This window comes from Buteo buteo, chromosome 19 (genome assembly GCF_964188355.1).
Source record: "Buteo buteo chromosome 19, bButBut1.hap1.1, whole genome shotgun sequence".
NCBI lineage: Eukaryota > Metazoa > Chordata > Aves > Accipitriformes > Accipitridae > Buteo > Buteo buteo.
In genome coordinates this window covers 18463700-18477663 of record NC_134189.1, presented here as the reverse complement: position 1 = coordinate 18477663, position 13964 = coordinate 18463700, and the positions used below count along the sequence as shown (strand labels likewise).

Genomic DNA, 13964 nt, shown 5'->3' with positions numbered 1-13964 from the left:
TCTTCTTGCAAAATGCTGCCTTCTCATTCAAGTTCTTTGTTCCAAGTGACACTAGATGGGCAGTTCTGTCAAAAAGCTTCTGCAGAAGTCGATGCTTAGGTATTTCTAAGTAACAGAGTAAGATGCAGAGCAGAAACAAAATGTCAGGTCCCAGCACTTCTAACACTGAGGGATTCTGTAACTGAACCTGGCTTTAGTCCCTGCCTCCTGAAAGTAGTAGTGCCTGGTGTAATGCCTTGGTCTTCAGTATGAAGCCAATGCTGTGGATCATTTAACCAAAAAGAATGCAAACTACTACCTGCTGCCCACCCCACCAACTCTGCAGGAAAAAGTGGGTATTTTATCTATTCATACCAGGTAAGGAAGGCACTAGCAGCAAGGAACAGTATAGAACTAGTAAGAAGCAAACACTGCACCTTTGTCATTACCACTTTGCTTTACATTTCTGTTGTTCTCTGTCTGATTTTGACAGACCTCTCTTTCAGAAATCTTGCTTAATCTGTGTATCTAGCTTTTATTTCGTGATCACAGATTTCAGAGGAGGTTTTTCCCCCCTTTTTCTTTTTGTTATGTTTTATTCTGAGTTTTCATTATAAAAAGTGCCAACTGAGCCTGACAAGGGCTGACTGGCTGGCAACTCTGCTTGAGAGACAGGCTCCTGCCAGAGAGACATATCAGGGAACAGAGCTGTGGAGAGTTAATCTGAAAAAACATCCTGGGAGCCCCCCCATGTATCTAATTTATTTTTAGGAAAGTAGGGAGGGGTGGGAGGCAGGCAGAATGCTGTGTAAGCCCCTACTACTGCTGCTTTTTCGATACTGCTATTAACATTGTTTTTATTGTTCAGAACACTTTCTCTATTTTAGAAAAGCATCTTAAGAAGTTCTATTAATACACGTCACTTCATTGTGCTCCAGCAAATGGTTTAAAAAGTCATTGTTTATGTGCTTGGATGTCATGTATAGGAAGAAGAGCAAGGAAGAGGAAAATAGTTTCAGAGATTCTGCTACCAACTCCAAATTTTGATATTTGAAATTTAAAGCATGGGCAGCAAAGTGAAAAGGCTTCCAGGTAAAGAAGTAATTAGCTACAAGGTCTCCATTAAGAATGGACAGGGACACTAAAGAAGCAGCATAGCACCAAGTAGCATAGCACAAATAAGGCAGATGAGGTCTCAGTTTACAGCTCCCTGTACATCACTGCATCCATACTATAAACTTTTCCTTAATTATCGTACGGCTCTTTCTAACCTGTTTGATGCACTGACAAGGGGACTGGGAAGTGCAAGTACTGAAAAATGTTTTGAATTTACTGATTTATAATATTCTACTGCTAACTGTTATTCCGGTGCCAAAAAGCGTAATAGATTAATTTACAAGGATTTTTTTTTTAATCAGTGGCATATAAAGAATTGTGTCCAGCCCAGAAATTCTCAAAAATAAAAGAGCCTTGCAAATCTTGGGGATAAACCTTCTGTAAACATAGCCTCAATGTTCTCGCAGGGATGGTGTGTCTTACATCACTTTAATGAGAATTCTTGTTCTCCACTCTAAAATACCTCAGTACTCTCTTTAATGAAAATAAGGATGCTTTAATTTCCTGCTGATTGGATAGGCATTCAGTAGCTGCCGAGCTCTTCAACCAATAAAGAGGACAGTAATTGCCATTAGTACGTGAGGCCTAACATGTGCAATGGGTTAGTTTCAGACAGGTTCCTCTTCTCTACTCTGCAGGGAAAAGAATTTGGCCCCTTCTAACACAAGCAGTCACACCCTTTGATCACCTGTACGCAGCCATGATCAGTCTTCTTTACCACACAGCTGTCCCCTTTACAGCTGAAGTACTTCACAGTGCTGTGCAGAACAATTAGCTCATGTTTCCAAAAATATTTGATATCACTAAATAAAAAGAAGTGGTATGAAGAGGAAACACCAATATCCTTCTGCATTTAACGAGCAATGCATCTATCATCTGTAGAGCTTAAATTAAACGCTTTCCTTTAACGTGTTCAAAACCAGCAGCTCTGAGGGTACAAGGAATCTGTACATCTACTTATCAACTAGACTTCTGCAACAGTCATAGCTTGATGTGGCAAGCAAGCTGATGCAGCTAGGTACATAATGGAGCTTAATGTTTTCCCCACGATGTCCCCAAGATAACTTTTCATGTTCTGCACTATGATACAAAAGAGAGAAATGAGGGAAAGGGAGACAAATATACCCAAGTTAAGAGAGCTCCTAAGAGTAGTCACCAAAAATGAAGTTCATGTCAACTATTTCCCTGAAGTAGCATCAGAAACATCATCTAGACGAGTGTTCTTATTACCAGGCCATTTTAGGGCCTTTCCCTTTCTCCTTCCCTTCAGACTTCTTTTTTTTTTAAATCATATTTTTATCCTGAGTCAAGAAAGCTTTCCTCCTGAAAGTGGGAAGTCCCATCATCAGTTTTGACTGGGACAGGAGAATCCCCAGCCAGCTCCCCATAGTAAATAGTTTACTTCTTTTTCCTAATAACATAGCCTGTGGTGTGTCTGAATTAAAATGCCCATTTCCAAATACTGTTATTCTTTGTTTTGTCCCTGGTATCAGAGGTACTTGGTAAGAAAGTCAACAGTGACTCAGTTGTAGTTTTGTATCCAGGCTTACTTTGCCTGGGTGAGAATGGAGCAAGCACACTGTTGGTCCCTTTCTATCCTTCGTATACTATAAAGAGCACACAAGACACAGCTGGTGCATGGGGCAGCAACTGTAGCATCATCATCAGATATTCCTCAAAAATTGAAGAAGTTCCCCTGGAGAGTCTCTGGCCATTTTAAGGTCAATCTGTGCTGCAGTAGAGAGGCAAGCTCTAAGTCTTTCAAAGGCGATTCTATAGCTGACTATAGGTGACATGAAAAAATTTCAATCCAATGTTTACTTTGCTAATCAGAGGATCAGATAATGTGAAAATAAAGTACCATCTTTGGTTAAGGATTCACACTGCTATTTGTCTGGATATTGCAGTTGAGGAGAATCTGATTGTGTATATCCAACTGCTTAGTGCTGTTTCTGGCTTGTCTGAAACACATTTCCTTGCCTTGTCACAACTCCCAGGTGCTACTGCTGAGCAAATAGTAACATCACTGCCAGAAGTATTTGAAAAGAACAAAAAAATTGATTTGGACAATCTGTGTGCTGTTGCCATTGATGGAGACACAACTGTGAGTAGGGTTAGGGCTGAGGTCATAACAAGGTTAAAAGAAAAGTGCCCAGGAATTCTCTCCCGTCACATTTCACACTGAATTGCTCCTGTTTTTCAGCAGATGCTACAGACATTGCACTGTGCTCCATTAAATACAGGGAATCATTTAGCTACATTTACAAGCTACATTGAAAATTCACTCCAGAATTACTGTACTTGAAAGGTTACATGGAAAGGGCTAGGATATTGCATCACGCAGGCACTAGATGCTATATTTATATGTGCAACATAAAAAGCAAGGAACAAAGGCAGGAATGAACAAGGCCCTGGCCGTTTACAAGTAAGGGTGATGTTGCTATCCTTATTCAAGAGTATAACACACATCATCTGAAGTCAGTGAAGACTGTGGCTATCAGGTGAGAATCCTGGTAGCATGGTAAAGGTCACTGTTCAGATAAACGTATTCTCTGTAACACTGCTTTTTTTTACCTCCTGCATGGCCCTGTACAAGCAAGAGGCTCGAAGTTAATCACCAGAAGGACTGGTAGGTTATTCTGCCTAGTCCTTATCTGCACCTGTGCCTTTTCTCTCATACTTACTTGGGAGCGTGTAACCACCTTGAACACCCAACAGAGCAGCATGCAAGCATTTACACGATCAAAGGCAAAATGTGCTTAAGACAGACTTTGGAAATCCAGCACAATTTGGCAAACTTCAAAGATAGTTGCCTTTCAAATGGGTTGTGGAGGAGGCCTTGGTAAATTTGAATGGTATGATTAGCATACCGGCTGTTTTTAAAACTGCTCAAGAAGAAGCTGTGTTAAAATCCATTTCCGCAAGACACACGCATTTTCTTTTGGATGGGCTCCACTAGCTCTGTTTCTTAAATCAATTTTTCTGGCACAGATTTCTTCTTGGAAGAATGTACGACACCAGCTCAGTTTCCTAACCAAAACTTGACAGAATGTGTGCAGCACAGCATAATAGCATCTCTACTTCATGCCTTCCTAAAAGTTACAGTACAGAAACCTAGGAAGTGAATTTGACTATTCCAGGTCACATCTCTTGAAAGGCGAGGGAGACAACAGAAGATGCCAGGGTAGTCTGCCCAGCACAATGTTCAAACACTGGTGAGGGCCACTGATAAAAGGTTTGCCAAAATGGGAGTTGCCAAGGTCTTAGAGGAGTTTCAGGGATGTGTTCAAGTCTTACTAGATTTAAAGGATGATCCTTGGCAAACTCCCTCTGATGCTTCTCAGCATTTCTAGAGCCAACAGTTGTTCCATCTGCTGCTGAGGCCGACTTTGAAGAATCCTTGCAAAGAGCAGCACACTAACTTTAACACTATACAAGAGGGAAAAAAACACAGCTTTTCAGAAGTGACCTAGATGTTTGCCAGTAGCTTGACACACTCTCAGGTAAGGCTGTCTCCTTGTCTCCAAACACTTGAGCGTATTACCAAAGCTGCGCCAGTGTAAACTGTGGGCTGAAAATAGAGATTCAGCAAACAGCATCTATTGAAAGCTTGTCTAAGGCATTAACTGTTCATCTGTGGAGGTGTGACGTTCAGTGACAGTGAGAAAGACCACCGCGAACTAACTTTAAGAACCAAGTTGCAGCTGGGGATTCAAAAAAAGTATTAAAAAATGGCTGTGAAGCTCAGACAAACACTCCCTGTCAACAGCTAAAAAAATTAAATTAAGAAAAAAATAAAATCAGCAAACACAATAAACTTTTGGAGCTGTTGAACGCAAACAAGCTTTGAAAAATCAAAGGAAGGTCCACACAGACACAAACGAAGGTGTTTAGTTCAACACATAAGCTTCATTTTCTGCCACTGTGATGGATTTGCCAGTGTGTTTTCTGAGCCAGGCCACTGCACTATTGTGTAAGCTTTATTCTAATTACTGTAGGCTCTATAAAGGTTTCTTTACCATTTAGTATTATAAATAATTGTGCTTCCAGGCTGGAGTTCAAAGCTCAGTATAGCATTCGCACAACACCACAGGCAGGTCAGGTGACCTTTCTCCAATTCTCCTCTCTCTGGTGCTGAGGACAGACAAAGTGATATGTCTGTCATACGCCATTACCATTAGAACAGAATCTTGTTCTTTTATTACAACTGAACTCCGCCGGATTTCTCAGCAGGAATGCTAAGTGAAATCAATGTCTTGGATTTCCAGGCTGAGCTTGGAGGTCACAGCCACTCTATCATTTCTCAGCATTATCCCTTCTCTTTCTCTCGCTCTCTCTCTGAGCCTCCAACTGGCACACAGCAGATTGAAAACAGCATGCATCACAGGGCTCACGCTGCACAATTTTACAGCCTTTTGGAGCCCCCTTCCTTTCCTTTTGGCCCACTTTTTTTTTTTTTTTTTTTTTTCCAATTTGCAAATAAGTTTTGTTTGTGTCCTACAGAACTGCAAGCCAAAGGCACTGGAACACCTACAAATATGAAAAACCAATAAAACACAAGGGAGAACAGAACCGATCTTGACAGCTGCCAGTAAGACGGTTATGCTTGATGTTACTGGTAGATATGGCAGGCCTTCTAATTCCACAATTGCTACAACATAAATAATGTGTCCCCTTAGATCTCATCAGACATTCTGCTCGTGCATAAGAGTTCCAAAAACAACACTGGGATTTTAAGTGTAGAGGATCTCGCAAGCTGCTAACCACACAAAAAACCCCTTGTAAAATGCACAAAAATCTCTTATTAACTATAGACAGGACCTTTTGAAAAAAAAAAAAAACCACAAAACTATCATCGAGCACTGCATGGCTTTGTGATTTCTTCCTCTATAGTATATAAAAGAAGAGGCCAAGCCAAGGATAAACTTCGGGAAGTCAGAAAGTCTACACTGAGGATAGAAGAAAATGTAGACCCAGAGCTTGATTCATTAACACAACAGCTACTGGTTCCACACCATCTATTTTGTTCTTTGAACATGTATCTCACTGAACTGACAATGGTATTATTTCTTTGTCTGGTTATTTTTAATCTGTGCTGGTTTACTGTTAGGGTAAACCCAAGACACTACTGTCAATTCAAGGAATCTTTTCTGACATGATAAAGGACATGGACAGCATGCTAGAGGACACTAACAAAAAGAAAGGACACATTTTTATCAAACTCTTGCTGTCACCTAAATGGGACTGCTTTCTCCCTGCATTCCTTAGCTAAATTCTTCCTAGTTGTTTTGCAACACCTAAGATGTGCCATTCAATTTTGACCTGTTACTTTTGCTCAGCTCTGGCATACGCTGAGCTCATCTTCTTCCATTGGACATATTCTGTGTCTTTTTTTTAGGTAAAACTCATCACAGATGTCACTACAAGCTGCTAGCTTGACCTCTTGCCCAGCTATGACCAAGATTACTACTCATTAGAGCCCATCGCTCGATGGACAGATTCCAGCCCTGTTCTATGACACAACAGACCTTGCTTTGGAGACTTGTTCCTCCACAAACTCCCACTGAAGCCCAGGACAGCATCTGGCCACCGACGAGGTGCCCCACCACTTGCCATCTCTCGTTGACACACTGCTAACCTGACTCTGCTTTAGCATTCTGAAGGAAATGAGAGTTGTGTGCTGGAATAGGAGCTGGTCACCTCAGCCTGCTACCTGTTTCTGCAGGTGGAAGAAACAGCAGTGGGACACCTACGACACTGCAAGGGAACCCACGGGATCTCAGCTGAGGTGGTGTCTGTTACTGCCATCGTGTACGAATGGTTGTTTGGCATTACTGTGCTGGGGTCCTCCCACTGGAAAAATGGCACTACGAATATCCTATTTCAGGAAGCCATCCTGAGAACAAAGCTGCCTGCAACCGAGAGGCGCACAGACACCCTTCAGAAAAAAACCCACATGCAAGTACCCACGCTGTCAGAAACGCAACGCTGCAGGGCCTGGTACAGTACCTTGCTTTTGGGTGGAGGGCTGTTTGTGCTCTTGTCTGTGTGGATGCTGGTAGGGGATACAGCAGCACCGAGGTTACCCTGGGGTATGCCAGGTATCTTGCCTCCCGGAGACACTTGCATCGCAGCAAGTTGGGCAGCATACAACTGCTGTAAAAACAAACAAAGAAAAAATGGAGGGGGGAGGGGGAGAGAGAAAGAGACATCATCAATAAATAAGTAATTTTCCCAAAACTTCTCCTACTGCAGATGATATATTTTTCTTCTGATGGGTATTTTTTATTTAGCACACTGGTGTATTTCAAGACAAGAATTGTCATCTCAACTTTTATGACTCATTCCTCAGGGGATGAATGACAGACGTCACCATGAGAAATGTCCCAGCTTCCCTGCGTGTCCAGGGATTCAAAACAAGGAACAAAAGCTAATCTTCATGGTTTGCCGGAGCCACTGGGCAATCTTTCCTTTTCTGAGATGACTTAGGCATAACAGCATCTCCACCGATAATATGAATCGACCCCTGTGAAATACACGTTTGATATGATGGTCTCTGTACTACCATTTTTCACTTCTTTATCTTACTTGCTATGTTTGCCTTGTTTGCACAGGCTGTAAGGTGTTCGGGACAGGCAATGTCAAAATTTTGTTTAGCACTTACTGTGATGGTCCACTCTCAATTGGGTTCTGGAGAACCACTACAGTCAATATACACAGATCGATGGTCATGTACTGTCCATTAGCAACTAGAAGCTCCAGTTAAGACTAAGAACACTTTCTGTGATAGATGCAAAGCAGATACACAGTGGGAATGTTTTTTTTCTTCAGAACTAAACCAGTAAGGCACTTTAAACACATATTTGATTATTAGCATGTAAATACTTATAATCACAGTAATTTGTTTAAAGTTCAGCACTACAGTAGAGTTTAACGGACAGAGGTCAAAAGCAGAGAGAAAACAGGCAAGTGGCAGTACCTGGAAGCTCCCCTGACCTCCAAATAAAAAGTGGAGAAAATAAACATGGTGGGCAGGAGAAGCGGCAATTGTGGCCGCCTTGTGAATAGAGAAGAATTCAGGTGAAGCCAAATAGAAGCCAGATGCCTGAGAGAGCAGGTAATGTAGTAACAATATCAGTTTCAAAGTATTATCTGGCTGTGCAGTACATGTGTAATGTGTAACACTCAACGATGGTGCTCTCTGCCTGCTGGTGCTAACAGAGCTTCTGAGCTGCAAACATGCAGGAACATGGAAGTGGATGTGAAAAAACAAGGGGGCTTCAATATGGCTAGCCTAAGAAGTCTTGCTAGTGGTGCTTAGTTGTTTTGCTTTTGTTTTTTAGTTAATTGTATATGCTGATGAAAGAAAAAAGGTCAGATTGGAGGGCACAAAGAAATGCTAACCCAAACCAGCAAGTTTGAAAAGAGAAAAATGAGGATTCATTGCAGGAGTATGACACATGGAGCTGTGCAAAAGGTAGACAGACACTGCTAATGTGAGTTCAGAGTATGTAAGCCCTGTAGCAAACACTTAACTTGATCAAATGGGCAAGATCTACTGCTCTGAGTCTCAGACAACCCTGGACATTGTCCTGTGGTTCCCTGTACAAACTCTTCCCTTCACTGGTGCACAATCCTAGCCCTTTCACATAATTAAAAGTAATCCATTTCTGCTCTTTTGGGTGTAATCAGGCACCAAGTTCTTTCTTACTTCTTTTTCACTCCTTCTATTCTTTTCAGACTTTCTATTCTTTTCAGTTTTGAATCCTTTTTATTTCTTTTCTCTACTTTGATCACTGCTTGTTCCTTATTTTTCTGTCCTTCTCAATCACCATTTACCCATCCCTTTCTGTTTAGTCTCCCTCTCTTTCCCCATCACCCATTCATTCCTCCATTCTGTCCTTGCTTCTTCCTCAAATTTATTTATTCATTTATTCTATGTGTTACCCCCAGCAAGTCTGAGCCAAATAGATGCAAATCAACTACAGATGAAAGTCATCAAAAACAATCCAACCACAAATCAGTCACAGATTCAAATGCATGTATTTATCAGTTGAACTTCATATCCATTCATTCTTTCAAAAGAAGACTAAATCCAGCAGGGAGAAAGGAACAAGGGTCTGTGTGAACTAGAGAAGAACTAGCAGGCAGTTCAAGGAAAACCAAGCCAGCTTTATGTATGAATTAATGTATCAGAAGGGTAACAGTTGTTTAAGAAATAGCATACATGACTAGGGAACAGCTCAAACATAATTGGACTCTGGTGATGACAGAGCAGATCTAGGGAAAGCTTCTCCTTTTCTTTTGCTCCCTATTGAAAAAAATGACAAAACAAATTGAGGCAACTATGGGAAAAAGACAAAAGAAAGTCAAACAGCCATTGAGCAGGAAAGGTTTGAGCTTGCTGCTAATCTATAGCTTAGATATCAGAGAATATGTCTAGTCCACAAGTAAAGGTAAAAATAACATAGTCAGTTTGGACTCTTAGCAGTCCTGAACCAACTGGAGATCATCAACAGGTTGGCTGATTTCCAGGCCGGAAATTTCTGTGAGCCTCTGGGGAAGACTTTTCAAACAGAATGCTTACCCTGAAAAAAAAAAAGAGGGAAATCTCTACCTCAAACACAGCTCTCAACCTTCTGCTGAGGTCCAAAGAGTGAATCACGAGAACTAAACTACGTGAAATACATGCACAACATCGTGTCCAAGAATCTGTACCATCTTACACCTCTCCAGTGGTCACTGAGAAACGTGTTGGAAGCCATGGTTCCTCCTTACAGTACTGTCATCAACCACCTATTTTACAATGCATGCAAAGCAGACGATGACAACGTAAGCATGGAGAATGGATTTCCCTATGCAACAGCCCAGCAGAAACCCGCATTTTTAGGTAAGAAATGGAATATATGGAATTTCAAATGTACGCCTTATTCTCAGTTCAGGGACAGATATACCTCAAGAGTATAGTGTGGAGCAATCTGGAAGGAGAGGTGGAAGAAAACCTATAAAGCCTTCATTCATGCTTTATACAAACTTCTGTCCCCCTGTTATCAGATTCAACATCTCACCTCTATGTAATTAATTTTGAGAATTACAAACAAACATTAAATAAAATCTTATAAGAGATGCCTTGTTAGAGTACCCTCTTAAAAAGTCCCTTCCTGCAACACAAACCAACTATTCTACTGAAAAGCAACATCAGCCCCAGCTCTAAAGTGAAAAACATGTAGCTTATGAAATTGCAAGGGTCTGAATCCTATTTCAGCAGTAAGATTGCTCTTATATTTCCACCCCCTCTTTCAAAAAATGGACAGAAATATACAACACGCACCACATTTCTTAGACTGTCAATATTTTTGAGCTTTGACATTATTGAACTTGTCTGTTCATATTTACTTCTTTTAGGACATGATGACCTTTAGCTTATACCCAAGGAAAGGGCAATGGTGTGACCAAGTGCCATGAATCAAGATGGCTAAGTGACAACAATTTATGCATTCATTTCATAGAGAAACTGAACTCCAACAAAAGAACATTTCTACCCTAGCTTCCCCAATAAGAGTTTCAGATTTTGGAACAGTGTAGGAATCGGTCTCTGTCGAGACATTCAATCATCACCTAAAATGCACCCTTATACTTTCTACAGTAATGAAACCAAGACCTCAAAAAGTGCAATGAAAATGATGTTATCCTGTATCACTGCTGTAATATACTGTTCTTGAGCCTCTTAATTTGTACCCCAAACAGAGACTCCTGAAGCCACTTCCACTACCTTCCACTACCTTCAGCTAACCTAAAGGCTCAATCTCAAATTCTAGCACTCAAGGAGGTCATTTTGCTGCAGTACAACTCCTACAGGACATTCAATCTATAGGGTCTTGGCTGTTTTATCGTGACCAAGGCATTCAGTTGAAAACAGTGAAGCACTACTGCTTTAGACAAGTTTATTTTTGCTATACATAATGAATAAAATAAGGATAATATTCTGAATTTAATAAGATAGATAATACTTCTTCAAGAAGGCAGAATTGGGCTTCTGAAAAAGCAATTAAAAAGTAACATCTATTGTTTGTTTATAACTAAATAACTATGTTTCAGCTCCCCTCCCCATGTGCAATATTGCATGCCTTGTTAATGTTTTCTCATTAACCTCTTATGAAAATCTGTATGGAAGCAAAATCATCAGAACAAAAGCACAATGTGATACACTTTAAAATGGGCAGGAGGTACAGTTATTTTTTTACTGTTGCTTGTCTGTTCTTAAGCTATTAAACAAAAATTCCCCCTTCTCCCTAGGTCACCACCTAAACCATTTATAATTCTTCCAATATATTAAGCAGAAATACTCAGCTGAACTCTCCAAATGGACTAGCTCTAACAGCTCTTGGCTTGATGACTCTGTAGTACATCAATAGCAAAGCCTTAAGGTTAGACCGGCTTTGAAAACTTTCCCCTTGGGCATTGTTGTTACATGTTAACAATGCTCATTACTGCTTTGAGGGTACACTAAAAATGAATTCTTGTTCTATTAATACAGAAAATGAGAATGAGATTTAATAGCAATTTTAAAAAGGGTTGAACAAAGTGTTAGCAATTACATAGGCAGAGATAGTTGATTCAAGCACCTATAGGCATTTGGATTACAGTATTATCTCTTATTAAAATATTTTTATTAGTGAACAGTAGAGATTAAGAGCTGTTATTAAAAAAAACCACAGCGAGATAGAGACAGGTGGTAGTGGAAACCAAATCAGTTATTGCAATAAATTTGTTTCTGATACAAACTAGTTTTTCAGTGGAATTACCACAGTGATGAATTTACAAACCACTGTGCTTAAATGTTTGAACTGTTGACTGATCCAACGCTTCAATTTCTTTGTCATTCTGAGACCCATCATTAAAAATATACACATGAATGGCCCTGTTCTTTGATTTTTGCATAATCTGGGGGAAAAAATGGTATAAATTGAGATTCTCTCATTCAGAATACATGAATTTCATTTTCTTTACCTCAAATGTTATGCTTATAGAAGGTATGCAAACTGTTTGATTACAGAAGAAAGAATTAATTTTGGATCTGTTCAGGTGGGGTTTTTATTTTTAAAAAAAGGACACAAGGAATTACAAAAAAAGAAGAATTGACTTAAAACAAACATTTGACATACATCCTACTGTAAGATAGGTTTTTAAAGGTAGTGGCAACATAGATAAAAAGTTAACTATAGAAATGAGAATTAAAGCTGCACTCATTAGTGATTGGTAGCAATGCTTTCTAGATCTATGAAAAAAAGTTCTTCACTTAGCTCTTCATTACATATCTGAAAGGTACAAATGCCATATTTTCATCTTTTCTGTGTCTGAGTCTCCTTCAAAGATTTAGTCAAACTATTCAAAGGCACACACTAATTTGTACATTCAAAACTTCAGCAAAGGCTTTGAAGTGCCATTTGTTTGCACCAACTGAGCGATTTTCAGAAAACAAAGATAATATCTGAACACAAATTCAATAAGCTCCTTTAAAACCTTGCCCCAAAAACCCATTGCAAGGTGAATTTTACTCAGCTTTGGTGCTTGAGTTTGCTAGCTTTCATGTTGAGCTAATTTCGGATAAGAATACAGCTCGAGATCCTGAGATTCACTTAGGAGTATTTTGGTTTATTTTGGTTTTCTTTTATTTTGTTCTTCAGAATTCTGAACAGAGTTGGATAATTACTACTGTTCTACCTACCGCATGTCTTTATCACACCCATTTCCTAAAAGAAACTGCCCTGGCTGCCAGTGCTGAGGCACGCGTGTGTCCCACAGAGACTCCCTCTGGCAGAGGACCTTGCCCAAACTAGTGTTTCCTTTATTCACCAAGTAAAAAATAGCAAGCTGGATGAATTCACCCCAAAATTGTGGGCCACACAGAGACTAGAGATGATACACTAAATGTTGAAAAGCTATACTGTTCTTTCCTGTGGCCACAGAAACCAGCCAACTTCCTTTGAAAACTCCCATCCTAGCTTTGCTCTGTATTTAGCCTCGGGGAGAAAGACAGGTAAGTAAATCATCAACCAAGGAACAATAATAAATATTTGAAAGTTAAGACTGGGCGAATTAAGAGATAAGTAATATGCTGCTTTTAATCAGAGAGTATTGGTAACACTTGGAGGAACTGCCTAGAGAAATGGTGGATTTTGACTCTTGATGTTTCAGTCAAGATCAGATGTGTTTCTGGAAGATGAACTTTAAACAAAGAGTTTATTATGCCCAATAATGTTTTACATCTTGTTTTGTCAGACTAGACAATCTAACAGTCTCTCTAGCCTTAAAAAACCTGAGACTTAGAAAGAAACATTAAGGAAAACAAGTTCTCATTAGAAAAACTGTAAAGCATTCACAAACAGAACAAGGCTTCATTTATACACTTCTTGCATGCAAGTTACAAGCACAGCCTTGTAACCACCATCTCTCATATTAGAAAAACATCACTTTTAGAATCAGTAACCACAAGTCTCCATAAAATATGATTCTGGTAGCTGATCTCTAGGGTTCCAGGCCCGCAGCCCTTATTCCTGAGAATAATCCCACTGTAGTCAACAGGACCGCTTTGCCCGTGCCAGGCTGAATGCACTAGTTCTTTTCTCATTTGGAACTTCCATGCTATGACCAACTGGGGATCCTTGGCATCCAGAAACAAGGCTGGAGTCCAGGTCACTGAAAAACTGAATGAGCTTTAAGTCTGCATTTGAAGTAATAAAGACTTCTATCATTGCTGCAGTACATTCAAAACAATGCTTGCTTTGCTTGTAAAACAGTGGATAAAGTAAAAAATGTAGGTACAATTTATGGTAGCTCTGAGTTTTGTCAGAAACGAATGTAATTTT

The 13964-nt window shown here is 39.9% G+C and overlaps 1 protein-coding gene across 9 annotated transcripts in view; it reads right to left on the bottom strand.

Moving 5' to 3' along the window:
* SOX5 (SRY-box transcription factor 5) overlaps positions 1 to 13964 on the bottom strand; it is a 291945-nt gene that overhangs the window by 49738 nt on the left and 228243 nt on the right. For all 9 annotated transcript variants that reach the window (XM_075051376.1, XM_075051377.1, XM_075051378.1 and 6 more), the window contains one exon: positions 7105 to 7251. In XM_075051376.1, the coding sequence (XP_074907477.1) occupies positions 7105 to 7251 (147 nt within the window). The remainder of the gene's footprint in view (positions 1 to 7104; positions 7252 to 13964) is intronic.